The following is a 15124-nucleotide window of genomic DNA, read 5'->3' on the forward strand; positions in this document are numbered from 1 at the left end:
CCCGTGAATTAGAACAATGTAAAAATCCCATCCACTTGGGATGTAGAAATCTGCAAAATAAAACATCCCTCCTACTTCAACAATGTAAAAATACTAAACTATAAAATGATAGCTTTTCTTGAACCCATCTGGGAGCTGCGTGGCACGTACCCAGGTGACCTCATTTCCTTTTTTGTCTGTTTGTTTTTTGCCTCTCCTCTCCTCTCTTCTCCTCTCCTCTCCTCTTCCCTCCCCTCCTCCTCGTCCTCCTCCTCCTCTTCTTTTCTTTCTTTCTTTTTCTTTCTCTCTCTCTCTTTCTTTCTTTCTTTCTTTCTTTCTTTCTTTCTTTCTTTCTTTCTTTCTTTCTTTCTTTCTTTCTTTCTTTCTTTCTTTCTTTCTTTCCTTCCTTCCTTCCTTCCTTCCTTCCTTCCTTCCTTCCTTCCTTCCTTCCTTCCTTCCTTTCCTTCCTTCCTTCTCTTTCTTTCTTGTCTTCCTTTTTTTTCTTTTCTTTTCTTTTCTCTTGACAGGGTCTTGGTCTGTCTCCTAAGCTAGAGTGCAGTGGTGTAATCATAGCTGTCTGTAGCCTCAGCCTCCTGGGCTCAAGTGATCGTCCCACCTCAGCCTCCTGAGTAGCTAGGACTACAGGTGAGGCCACCGTGCCTGGCTAATTTTGTAGTTTTTATAGAGATGAGGTTTTGCCATGTTGCCCAGGCTGGTCTTGAACTTTTGGGCTCAAGCAATCCACTCACCACAGCCTCCCAAAGTGCTTGGATTACAAGCGTAAGCCACCATGCCTGGCTTGGTGACCTCATTTCTAAAGGACAAACTCCCCCAGAAGAGACGAGACCCACATGCTATGTGTGCAGTGAAACAATGGGGAAAGGTGACCAGAAAAGAACCATCTCCTTAACATGTGTCAACTGCTGCAAGTGGAGCCTGGGCCTTGTGTGGCTCTGGACCCAGATGCAAGGGGAGTCTGCCGTTCCATCCACAGGCCTCTATCAGGGGACTATAAGAAAGGCTGGGGGCACAGCTGGAGCCCAGAAAGAGCTCTCCCAGCCTCCAGTGTGGAGGCTCTGTCACGAGAGGGCTTGAAACACCATGCATGTCCCTGAAGCTTTGCTCTTAGTAAACGCAAACCTTAAACCACTACAGGGGAGCAGCAAAACCAACCGTTTCAGGTTCTCATATTATATATAAAGTGACATAAGATTATTTGAAGGTAAACTCTGCTCTATAAAAGGTGTGTTTCAATCTCTAGGAGACCACGACAATATTAAAAAACCTTACCTAATAAGCCCATAGTAGGGATAACTGGGGCAATAAAAATACTTAATTACACCAAAAGCTGTCAGAGAATGTGGAAGAAATAATCAAAAAACAGATGGGGTAAGTAGAAACACTCCAATCTTGGGGCCCGTGTGTTCGATCCTGTTGTTCCTCCCATCAGCTTCCACCAGATCAATACTGAGTTCAAAAATAGTCACTATCACCTTGTTGCCCAGCAGTAAGATCCATCCTGTACACCTTGAGGTTAGGCTTTGTAATTTCCAGGATAAACCAATATTATCACTGTTCACACAGTTGCAATCTAAGATATTTGGATATGTGTTTTGTTTTGGTTTCATTGGTTTTCTTTAGAAGAGAACGCAGAGCAAGAGTGACACCTGTGTTAATTCTCCAATGTCCAGTTAAGTTACATAACGTGAACAAAGACTAAATGGCTGTAGAATATATTGACAATGCAAAGGTGCTGATCTTTTTGCTTTTACTTGGATTCTGTAAGATCACAGAGAATCTAGATCGCATACATTAAACCAGACCTTCTGGGAATTGCTTTTGCTATCAATAGTATTTTACAGCCCATCTTTCAAATATAAGTGTTTGGTGTTTGTTTGAGAAATTTCCACCAGTGTCCATGTGGATGTACTATGGTTAAGGGGGCCTGGTTTTCACTTCTATATGAGGAAAGAACTCCTGAGATGGAAGTAGATGTAGATAAGCCTTCATGGCACAGGTTTTAGAACCAGGCAAACTTGAGCCTCAGTATGGACTCACAAGCTCCTTGATTCTCCAGACAGTTTTCAGAGAGAACTGGTGTCATCGTTTGTAAAACAGCCATCTGTATGTCACCTTCCTGATAGGGTAGTCTGGATACCTCGCAAGGTGCTCAGTAAATGGTATTTGTAATAAAATGAACTATTCATGCCTGCCTCTGCATGCCGTCTGTTTTTAACAGTGTGGCTAGGACCCAGGAAGGCTAAAAATGCTCTATGCTATGCTTCTTCATTTGGAAAAACTGAGCAGACTTCAAAAATATAGGGCAGTTTTAAGTACAAATAAGTAAAAAACGGTAACAAGTTTAGAGCAAGACCTGGTACAGAGTAAGTGCCTACTGTCTTTTCCATTTTTATTTCATGGACATAAACTCTGCTGAAAAATCTGAATTTAGAGATTTGTAGATTGGCAGTCCATATCTTAAACTAAATGCAAAAATATGTCAACAACTTTAAGATATCAGAAAAACTTTTGGTGATTTACATCAACAGTCCTTATACCATCTGACGCTAATTGTAGTAAGGTTAATTCTACAAATACTTTCTATAATCTCTATTTCAAATTCTGGCATGAAGAATAAGAACAGAGAAATGAGTTCCTCTTAATACTCGAATGGCATACACTATCAGAATGGTGTTAGTATCAAAAACAACCACTTGAAAAAGAAAATAAATAAAAATGGAGCATTATGTTTAGCCCAATTAAAAAAATACATTAAATAATTAAACAAAAGTTTGGATTCTCAAAGTTCATCTGAATGAGAAATATGTTAGTCTCTCTTTTTAAATGAATGATATTGTCTAGGAAGAAAGAGAAATGTAGATAATTATACTGATGGGGCTGAAGCCCAGGTAAGTGCATATCTCACTGTATATAATAATAAGCACAGATGAATTATTTCACTAGCATTTCTTTGCAAGACAAATTAATAAAAGCCCAGACGCTACAGGATAACTTTGAGAATAAGAGCATTCATCAGTACTAACTCCTCCGAAACTATTAGTGAATTTTTAAATACTATCATAAATAAGGCTTATGTTTTTCTATCTACAGAGATTCACAAAGTATATCAAAGTAGCAGATTTTTCCAGACACATCCTACATAAGTAACATCCACAGGATCATTTTACACTGTCACTGAAGTAGTCCTATTCATATAAACTGAGATAAACTTGCATACAAATGCCCATAATAAGCAGGAAAATTTAACCAGAATGTGAAACAGCCCTGTGGTTTGTGCCTGGCTTAGAATATTTATCATCAGCTGGAAATCTGGCCTTTCAAAAATATGCATGCATTTACATCCTCGCAAACGGTTTATCTCAATTCAAAAGATCACTTATTAAAGCTTATCCATGTATTTGCTTATTTGCAACTACTTATTAAAGGAGATGAATATCAACGTTAAACATTTTTAGTACTTGAAAACAGGTCCTAAAATAAACCTTACTCATTGGAAATTCTTATTTCGCTTTTACAAGGTTTACCTACATAATCAAACGCCAAAAAAGATTTGTGAATTTGACCTTTGTCATTCCATTTATCAGACTATTAACTCAGTCTCACATCCATCTCTAAAAGGTTAGAGTCTACTGTGCAATGCCTTCTTCCAATTAAAATGAATAATACACAAATGCAGGCACCGGAGCAGCAGCTCTCTGCTGGTTCTTACTTTAACTGCCTTTGAGACTAGAAATAGAAGAGGCTTATGACCATAATCTAGGCAGAAAGTAGGATTGTCCACGTTTTGGGGATGCTAATATGAGTATTTTTTAATAACTCATAAAAAACTAGTAATATTACAATGGTTCATTTTTGTGCTTTTTAATGCAAACAACCTGAAATTATAGCAGTTGTATCTAATCACTCCAGATTCGGACTTATACGTTTACCCATTAATTTTTCTCTCGTAATACATATTTCTTTTTGTTTGTTTTTAAAACAGAGTGTCGCTCTGTCACCCAGGCTGGAGTGCAGTGGGGCAATCTTGGCTCACTGCAACCTCTGCCTCCCAGGTTCAAGTGATTCTCCTGCCTCAGCCTCTTAGGTAGCTGGGATTACAGGTGCCCGTCACCATGCCTGGTTAATTTTTTGTTTTGTATTAGTATTATTATATATTTTTTTAGTAGAGATGGGGTTTCTCCATGTTGGACAGACTGGTCTTGAACACCTGATCTCTGGTGATCCGTCCACCTCTGCCTCCCAACATGCTGGGATTACAGGCATGAGCCACTGCACCTGGCTTATGTATTTCATAGAGCCAGTTTTCATAAGACTCAATTTCATGCAAGTCTTACAGAGTTATAGAACAATAATATTTCACTGTTTAATAAGAGCATGATTTATTTTTTCTTTAAAAAATGACTCAGTATAACAGTGAAAGCTGTATGCAGAAAGGGTTGACCTTACTTTTGTATTCCAGGTGGAAACCAGCAGCTGCCACACTAATGTCCGATTGGAAATGCAGGTAGAGTTGGTTGGAAGTACTGTTCAGCAGTGCTGGTACCGTGGTGCCTATAAGAAACAATGCAGATAGAATTTTAACACTACAAATACGTTCACTTTTCTAAATATAAAATACATGAGGATACTTATTAGGCTTACAAATCTCTATAGTTTGTCTGATTGCCACATATTTAATCTGAGTATTGGTTTTATTATGTATTCAGCCATTCTATTTTTCTAGGTACAGTAAAAAGCCATTGTCTGCTCTGACCTGCTCAAGTCGATGTAACACCTTTCTCTTGTGCTTTCTATTGCACCATGAGGGTTTGTTTTGCATTGTTTTATCCATGTAATCTTCTGCTTATTAAATTTAGTTTTTTACTTGACATGAGCAGAGAGGACAGAAAAGTTCAACAGCCAAGTGTAATGAGGGTTGGAGGAGCAGTCGGACCGGGTGGATACTGATCTGAGATACCCTTCAGAAGACGTTGCTTTTGACCACGTATATATGCTCTTCCTGACCCCCTATGTGACTCATGCTGAGTAACGTTCCCTCTGGATCTGTTGATGATTTCAACTAAAGATGCATGAAAAGGAATATATAGGGCTATTTTGACACAGTGATTTCTTTACTTAAAATGTTCTAGCCTGCATCACAGTAACTAACTGATTGGAAAGGGCGATACAGGTACCAAGGACCAGGGTAAGAAAGAAGTAACGATGCTGGCAGGTGCTGAGGAAAAGAAAATCGTTCATCACTCAGAAGTTTGAGACATTTTGGTGGAATGTATCATAATATGGAAAAATAACAGACAAGTTTAAGTCTCTTTTTCCTGATGTATGTTCAATACTCTAGTAAAATCATTCTCTAAATTAGAAGTGTATACATACTCGATGTCAAAGAAATATCCATTGTGTAAAACTCACCACAGTGTAGACAAATTATTCAAGTGAGCTATGTTGAGCATAGCACTGGTGTAAAGGGAGAAGTGATAATTTAAATAACAAAGCAAATAAATAAGTTGATAATTATTCAAAACAGATGAACATTATTGAAAAGATAAGATTGCCTATCATCCTTAGCTCACCACTTAAATGATCCAATATTCCCCAACAGATTTTATTTTATTTTTTAGATGGAGTCTCACTCTGTCACCCAGACTGGAGTATAGTGGTGCCATATTGGCTCACTGCAACTTCCGCCTCCATGTTCAAATGATTCTCCTGCCTCAGCTTCCTGAGTAGTTGAGATTACAGGCATGCTCCACCATGTCCTGCTAAGTAGTGTATTTTTAGTAGAGATGGGGTTTCACCATGTTGGCCAGGCTGGTCTCACATTCCTGACCTCAAGTGATCTGCTCACCTCGGCCTCCCAAAGTGCTGGGATTACAGGTGTGAGCCACTGCGCCCGGTCCCCAAGAGATTTGATCAGACCAATGACCCCAGGCAAGGACTCTGTCTCTTTATAAGAGGCTTTTTTTTTTTTTTTTTTTTTTTGTATTTTTAGTAGAGACGGAGTTTCATCGTGTTAGCCAGGATGGTCTCAATCTCCTGACCTCGTGATCCGCCTGCCTCAGCCTCCCAAAGTGCTGGAATTACTTTGAGCCACCGCGCCCAGCCTATAAGAGGCTTTTTAAACACTATGTGTGTCAAACTTAACGCCTAATCTATCTGTCCCTGAAACATCAAGTAGGTCTCTAATGTTTCTTAACAGTACCATCGGCATTCATCCACGTCATCAGAGTCAAAGCTTCCTCCTTCTCCATGACCCCAAGCTGCCCTCCAATCAGTCATCAGGCCCTAACTGGCATGCTCTCTAAATATTTTCCCAAGTTATTTCACTTACTTCATATTATCTTCACAACAATCACCCCAGGGCAGGCAGCCTTACGTTAACCAGAATTAGTGCAATAATCTTCTAACTTGTTTTTTTGAGCCTGATCTTTTCCTAATTCAATGCATTCTCCATTCAGCAGCCAGAAAGCACTTTACAAATGTATATATGATGAGACATGTTAAAATTCTCATAGATTCCTCATCATCTTAGGACCAAATTTCACACTGCTTGATTTGGCTCCAAGACCCTGCATGATCTGACTGCTGCTTGCTTTTCTAGCTTCTTATCATTACTTGGTTTTTCAGGATCATTTTTTCTTGCTTCAAGATGTTCCATATCATAGGCCTGGGATGTTCATTCCTTCTTCTTTTGATTCACTTTGACTTTCCTATTTCTATTCATTCAAATATAACCACTTATTTTCCAAACTAAGTCACTCACTCATTTGATAAACATGGGTTTATCAGCTAGATAAACTACTAACCCATTTTCCAAACATACTAGTTATTCTCTGACTTTGTGCAAAGCAGAACCTTCCCTGATTAGGACAGAGCCTCAAAGACTTGAACCTCATCAAATCATTAAAGGCAATGAGAAGACCACTGGTGCCATGCCAAATATGACTGTTACAGCTTTAATCTGTCTTCCATTCTGCTCTTACCACATTCATCTCCTACCTGGGCTAACGAAATAGCCATCAATTGAGCTTCAGAATGGATATTTGCCTTCTTCTTACGCATTTGTTCTGCACACAAAATAATCTGCTTACAATTAAGTAACGCTTGCACATTTTATTTCTATACATGGGCATAAGATGTGTCTTTTAATGAAATTGTAGGTCAACTTGATTTATACTGTGCTTTGAGAACTCATCCTATGGAGATGGGGAAATTTAATCTTTACCATGGCTGGGGATTCCTTTCCTGCCCCAGGATAGCCAACAGTCTCAGACTTTCAGGTCCCTGACTCCTTACTTCACCTAAGCTCATTCTCCAACCTCACCTGGACCCTTGAATTTTTGCAGTTTCATGTTGTTGTGCACACCTTTGAAAGAATACTCTTTGACAAGTCCCTGGTCCAAAATCTAGCCTAAGTGCATCAGGCTACCACTTTGTTTTCAAGACCCAGTCACATCCTTGTGGTCCTGCAAGGAATTCAATGGTATCTTAATTTCCTAGAGGACATCCAGGTCTGGGAAGGACCATCACTGTCCTCTTGTCAGTCACTTCAGCCCCTTCAACATCTGCCTTCACCACCATCCTCTCTGCTTTCCAAAGCTGAGCCTTTTGAAAGACTAACTCCAGGAGGGGGTCCACCCACAGGTGTGAATACCTGTTGCTTTTAGACCCAAGGTATGAATACCTGGCTCTCTCCTGGAACAAGGCTGGGAAAAATACCAGTGAAATGAGATGAAATAAGGTCCCAGTAAAATACACTGCTACAAATGCAAAGGCAGCTTCTGTCAGGTATAATCTGATGACACAGTAAGGACTTCTTCTTGGTCTTGGACTAACAAACAGAATCTTCTGTTGGGTTTACAAAGGTTCGCCATAGTTTAAACATGTGCCTTAAGGAGTAAACTTTGGCCAATCAGTACCAAAGCTGCTACTGCAGTGTGTTGGAAGAAAAACAGCAAGAAAGCAGAGAAAAGAGAACTCCACATGTTCTCCTTATTAACGGCGTGCATGTGTGTTTGTGTGTGTGCACGCTCTTAGAGCCTTTTGAAGGTAGAGTTCCTGCTTGAGATTTGGGGTCTATTCCTCCATCGGTTTTCCCTGGCTGCCAAGGTGGGTATTTTCTCTGAGAGGTGGGGTCATTTTAAGCCTGAATCCTGAGTGCGTAATTCACTGTAAGAACACTGTGTGTGTTGAATGAGAAACACTTATGAAGTGTTTGCTGATATAACTCTTTTACTTTTTGACCTTGATTTGATAGACAGACAGAGAGATAAGTAGACAGACAATAGAGAGATACATACATAATATTTTAACTAAAAAGTCATGGGGTCACAAACTATAAACCTCTCCTTGCTAATCACCTCAAATATGTTGAAGAGAAGTTACTGTAAACTATGTAACAGGTAATGGAGGAAAGATGAGGGGTGGTTGCCAAGCGGATAACCTGGTGTGTCTCCAAAGAGAAAATTAATCTGCCTAAACTATACTTTCTCTCCTTTCCACAGCCTCTGTAAGAAGCGAAGTGTTGGTTGTGCAACTGAAAACAGGGCACACCCAAAGCCTTGGAGAGAGACCAGTGAGGGAGGAGGAAGGAAGCAAGAAGTGGAAGGAGTGTCAGCTGCACTTGCTCATTGGCCCGACTCAGAGCCCTTTTTACTATGAAGAAAAGGGACATCCACTAAAGCACTGATTTTTTTACCCGTTTTATTCAGTTTCCATGATGTTTGTTGTCCTCTCACTATTGCATTACTTTTGTATTTTTGGACAATATTTGTAGAAAGAACAATATATTACTATAGATCTAACTAATTTATCCAAATACATTTTCATTATATCATCTGCACTACTTTTTGACTGTTTTTACCTGTAATTTGGTATAATCAGTTACTTTTTCCACTCCATTAAATCAATTTAACTAACTATAAATCCTTTTAAAAACCATGTTTCTTCTTCACTTTCCGCCTACCAATGACAGAAGCATCAGCTCAGTTTCACTTCTCATACAGTGTTTCACACTTGGTACAGTTTTTTCAATTGTACCCTCGTTGGGATGGGAGACTCCAGCTTTTACATTTTAAAATGTATTTAACGCCCTCCAGCCCCTAGCATAGTCATCTCCCATGCAGGTATTCCATACGCAGTGTTTGACTTTTTTTTTTTTTTTTTTTTTTTTTTTTTTTTTTTTTTTTTTTGAGACGGAGTCTCACTGTCACCAGGCTGGAGTGCAGTGGCATGATCTCGGCTCACTGCAACCTCTGATTCCCTAGTTCAAGTGATTCTCTTGCCTCAGCCTCCTGAGTAGCTGGGATGACAGGCATGTGCCACCACGCCCAGCTAATTTTTGTATTTTTAGTAGAGATGGGGTTGCACCATGTTGGCCAGGATGGTCTTGATCTCCTGACCTTGTGATCTGCCCACCTCGTCCTCCCAAAATTCTGGGATTACAGGTTTGAGCCACCGCGCCCGGCCTGTTTGATTTTTTTGTTCATCTTCTCTGGACGTATTACAGTGGTATCAGAGAAACCTACTTCTTGTTTTAAAAAATTTTCCATAAGTTATTGGGGTACAGGTAGTTTATTTGGTTACATGAATAAACTCTTTAGTGGTGATTTGTGAGATATTGGTGCACCCATCACCCAAGCAGTAGACGCTGCACCATATTTGTTGTCTTCTGTCACTCACCCCCCTCCCACTCTTCCCCCTAAGTCCCGAAAGTCCATTATATCATTCTTATGCCTTTTCGTCCTCATAGCTTAGCTCTCACATATCTGTGAGAACGTACAATGTTTGGAGAAAAGCCTACTTCTGATGCCACTTACTTCTGCCACCCCTAGTTCACTGAAAATGCTGTGGTATGCTCCGGTTCCATAAAGGAAAGGTGATCATCAGTCTCTTGTGTGTGAGTAACAAGTGAACTGTGCATTTGAAAGTGCTTTGTGAGTCCTCAGGCCCCTCTAACAGTGATTGTTAATTCAGCAAGCAGGTCCGTGAATGACAGCCCTGTTTGCGCTCCTGTTATGAAAAAGAATCATTTGCTATCCTGTGAATAATGTGGGATCTGGGTGCCCTGGTGGCACACAGGAGAAGCGGGAACCCACCAGCCAGGAGAGGCTGGGAGCACGATGCTGGGCTGGGCACCCAGGCACAGCTGCAGAGGGCACTTTCCTGCAGCAGCTTCCACATTGGGATCTTCTCAGAACGGCCTATAAGAAGCAGCTTATGCCCCTGCACAAAATGCAACGGAGTGATTTATTTAAATGGTGCCATAGGCAGAATGTTTTTGATCATATAGTTTTACTGTGGCCTGGATAGAACAGTACATAACAAAGGAAAAAGAAACTGTATGATAGTCCCTGAAGGTTCTCCTCTCAGCACGGTGATATTTACCTCTCTTTAATATTGTCAGCCACAAAGTTGTATTTATTTTGTTCTATTTTATTCATTTATACTTTATAACCTGTCTATTTCCAAAAAATGACGTTAAGTGGCTTGCGATAAAATACCTACATACGTATGTTTGTCCAAATAGAAATAAAATACTAAAACATTGAATGATGAACATCAATTATTTTTTCTGAAATATGTACCTCTTACGACTACTCACTCTTGTTTGTATTCAATACCTAACTTTGTAAATGGTTTAATATCTCCTTTATAAACATTTTTAAAATATCGTAATTACAAAACAGTTTAAATGTTGATAACGCTTTAACACATTCAAACTTTATGGCTGACTTGTCATTTCTCCATATAAAATGTTTTTAAAAAATTCATTCTAAACTTTAGAAAGAAATAATTTCTAACTTACAGAAAAGTTGCAAGTGTAGCATAATAAAACTGAAACATCTACTATTTCTCTATAGATAGAATTGTTGTCTATCTCTATATGTGTATGTATAAAATTATTTTATTCTAAATGATTTATGAGCAAGTTACAAGCATGATGACTCATTTCTCATAAAAATCCAGTGTCCACTTTTTTAAAACAAAATAGTTCTCTAAATCAAAAACGTAACACAGATACGACATGTCATCCACTGACCTCCTTTAAATTCCATCCATCTGCCCTCAGGGCTTGGAGAGGACAGGACTCTACTGGAATCACTAAGGGCATCCTGTGTTAAACCCTCTGTTTTCTTTAGTCTGGAAGAGTATTCTGGTCTTTCCCTGTCTTTCATGAACTTAACACTTTTGAAAAAAAAAAATAAGCAAGTTCTTTTGTGGGATTATTTTTGTTTTAAGTTGCATTTGTCTGATGCTCTGTATGATTATATGAGGCCATGCACTTGGGGCGAGAATAGAAAGTGGGGTGCTGCATTCTTCCAAGGGCTTCTTACTGCTGAGCTCCCCATGGTGGGAGGGGGCTGGCCCCATGCAGGCTCACAGACACTAATTCCAGCATCGCTTCCCGACGCCACTCAGCACGACTGTGAATTCATATCAACCGCTTGCCATCAGCTGTGGTTGGAATATGTATGCCACAGCTATTGCAATGTGACACAATAATTCGAACTGCTGCTGCTGCTCCTTCTTCCTTCTTCCTCCTTCCCCCTTCTCCTTCTTCTTTTTGTTTTTGAGAGTGAGTTTCTCAGTATACCAATGCATACAACAGCCCATTCTTGATGATCTTGTGTCACTTGGTGAGAGAGGTGTCTGTAAAACCCCTCCACGCTGAAGGCACCTTTTCACTCCTTGTCAGGACTTAGGATTCACAGCGGAGAGGCACCAGGATGATGAGAGTCCTGTTTCTCATCAACACTTCACCCACTAACTTGTTGTGCCCTGACATTCCAGCCTGAGCCCATTATGAAAAGGCCTGCCGGACAATGACATTCACCCTTCTCCACGTATGAGCTGGCATTCTGCAGCCACGGAAAGCTTTAATTTTCATTCATTTTATGAGTTCATTAATCTAATTTTGTCAGTATAAAGTTACAAATTTCTATGTTTGTTGTTGTTGCTGTTGTTTTAGAGACAGGTCTCCCTCTGTCACTCAGGCTGGAGTGCAGTGGTGCATTCACAGCTCACTGCAGCCTTGAACTCTTGGGCTCAAGCCATCCTCCCACCTCAGCCTCCTGAGTAGCTGAGACTACAGATGCACACCACCAGACTCAGCTCATTTTTTTTTATTTTTGTAGAGATGAGGTCTTGCTATGTCGCCAAGACTGGTCTCAAACTTCTGGCCTCAAGTCATCCTTCCACCTTGGCTTCCCAAAGTGCTGGGATTATACGCGTGAGCCGCCATGCCAGATCATAAAGGTCTATTTCATACAAAATGGTTTGTCTCGATGTAGTCCTACCACAGCTTTGTAGTCAGTATTTCTCCAAGAAACGCTATTTCCTTTAATGGGAGAATGGTGTTTAGAGGGGTAGTTAGAAAGCAGAATTTGGGTGCTACTGGTTGTTGTTTATACCTCTCAAAAGACAGAGGTAGAAAATAAAATATGTACATACACACATACACACTATATTTATGTCTATAGCTATATATATATATATATATATACTAAAACCATGCATTCACCCCAATATCCCTAATTCAAATCCAATGCAAACAGGCCCATCCTAGCCTTCGTCATTTCCATTTTCGCATTCATTCTACCCCTGACAACATGAACAGGAACTGTGAGCAAATCCTGTTTGTGTGCAAAGAGCCACTTATTCTTCACACTTCCAGATGCCTGGCCCAGAGTGAAGAAAGAAAAGATGCACAGCCAGAAGGAAAAGGAAGTTCTGCTTTCTAAATTGGAACAAATGCCATGTAGCCCTCAAAAGAAAAGGAGGCTGGGCTTTGGACAACTTGTGTGGGGTGAACACACGGAACCTGAGGCCAGTGTTTGCTTTGTTATTTTCTTCATTAGACCATGGGCCTTACGACTTGTAGTATACAGGAAGGGAGCGACATATTGAGAGAGAACAGGAGAACTATAAAGTTGACCTCCAAAAGTTGCGAACCAAAAGGTTGCAGAGGCAAAGAAGGATGGAAGGCCCTCTTAGATACCTGGTCTCAGTTGAAACATAAGGAAAGAGAACAACAGGGTCTGCTTGGACTGTTATTAGGAGAACAGAGGCAAAAGAGAGACTAGAAATAATGATTTTAGGCCAGGCACAATGGCTCATGCCTATAATCCCAGCACTTTGGGAGGCAGAGGCAAGTGGATCACCTGAGGTCAGGAGTTCGAGACCAGCCTCACCAACATGAAGAAACCCCGTCTCTACTAAAAACACAAAATTAGCTGGGCGTGGCGGCACATGCCTGTAATACCAGCTACTTGGGAGGCTGAAGCAGGAGAATTGCTTGAACCCGGGAGGCAGAGGTTGCAGTGAGCTGAGATCATGCCATTGCACTCCAACTTGGGCAACAAGAGCGAAACTCTGTCTCATTACAAAAATCTAAAAGATATACAATAAATAATATATAGATGTAATACATATTATATATTAATATATATTATACATTAATATATTATATAATATAATATATAAATAATAAATAATAAAAATATATATGTATATATGTATATATTTTTCATGTATTATATATAACCATATGACACATATGACATATATTATATGTTATTATTATATTATATATAGATTATATATGTCATATATTATATATGATATATATTATATATTTTATATATACATATGTAATATATAATCTATATAATAGATTTCATATATTATATATAATCTATATATTATATGATATATATTATATAATCATATATAATGTGTATACATAATATATATGTGATTGTATATGTGATTACAATGATTTACTCAGTGACTGAGTAAAGGCAATCTTTAGACACACGACTAGATGAGCCTACCATCCCTTCATTCTGGTTGGCCCTCACCAGCCACAGCACTCATTCCTCTTCACTTGGGGAGGAGCAAATGAAAGCTAGAGGGGCCAGATGTTTTCAGACTAAACTGCGCAGGAGAGACCCAGAGCATGAGTGTTCCCTTCTCTACTGCCCCTTCAGAACATCGACCGTTATATGGTGCATCAGAGTTACATTAGGACGTCTTCTTGATTATTCTTTCCGAGCGAACATACAAATGGACTTGATATTCACAGTGGCCACAGCCCTAAAGAAAAACATTCCTAATTTGTGAACATGGTACTTCTCATATTTTCCCCATAATATGCACAGGGGACAAGGACAGAAAGCAGCTGAGACGAGGATGATTGGTGGTTGATGACGCTCATTCACAAGAAAACCGTTGTCTTAAAACGTGAAAACATCTTAGAATAACTATAAACCACTCCTATATCAGACATCTCCACAGCCTCTCAAAAATATATAAATGCCTAAATGTTAAACTGTGAACAGTGAGTGGTCTGTTTAACTTCAGAACATGTACACTTGCAATATTGTACCCAGATGTATATTCTTTAATAAAAATTAATTTTAGATATAAAAAATTCAATTTAAGTGACTATGAAAACATTTTATCAGCCTGACTCTCTAATTTATAGACTTATTATAGAAAACAATGGTATTTTATGTTGTTAGACCTAATCACATTATTTTAAACTGGATATACATCTTCATATAATAGTTACTAAGTTTTTTTATTTGATAGTAGGGTTATTGTTCATTCATCTATTTTATTTATTTTATTTAACTTTGTTTTCTACAACATTTACATCTTTGCATTTTTTTTTCTTTTTTTTTCTTTTTTTTTTTTAAATTTATTTATTATTATTATACTTTAAGTTCTAGGGTACATGTGCACAACGTGCAGGTTTGTTACATATGTATACTTGTGCCATGTTGGTGTGCTGCACCCATCAACTCGTCATTTACATCAGGTATAAGGAAATTGAAAGCAACAAGCTAAATATTTCATAATTATCTGTATGAGGCAATTTTTTTTTTAAAGATAGAGTCTCACTCCGTTGCTCACGCTGGAGTACAGTGGCAGGATCTTGGGCTCACTGCAGCCTCTGCCTCCTGGGTTCAAGCAATTCTCCCACCTCAGCCTCCCGAGTAGCTGGGACCACAGGTGTGTGCTTGGCCAACTTAAAAAACAAATCTTTTATAGAGATGGTGTTTTGTTATGTTGCCCATGCTGGTCTCAAACTTCTGGGCTCAAGCAATTCTCCCACCTTGGC

General features: G+C 39.3%; 1 protein-coding gene across 2 annotated transcripts in view; it reads right to left on the minus strand.

The window, feature by feature from the left end:
* CSMD1 (CUB and Sushi multiple domains 1) overlaps window positions 1-15124 on the minus strand; it is a 1948922-nt gene that overhangs the window by 232424 nt on the left and 1701374 nt on the right. For both annotated transcript variants that reach the window (XM_073017922.1, XM_007961594.3), the window contains exon 37: window positions 4447-4551. In XM_073017922.1, coding sequence (XP_072874023.1) covers window positions 4447-4551 — 105 coding nt within the window. The remainder of the gene's footprint in view (window positions 1-4446; window positions 4552-15124) is intronic.

The sequence above is a fragment of the Chlorocebus sabaeus genome, chromosome 8 (assembly GCF_047675955.1).
Source record: "Chlorocebus sabaeus isolate Y175 chromosome 8, mChlSab1.0.hap1, whole genome shotgun sequence".
In the NCBI taxonomy this organism is placed as follows: domain Eukaryota; kingdom Metazoa; phylum Chordata; class Mammalia; order Primates; family Cercopithecidae; genus Chlorocebus; species Chlorocebus sabaeus.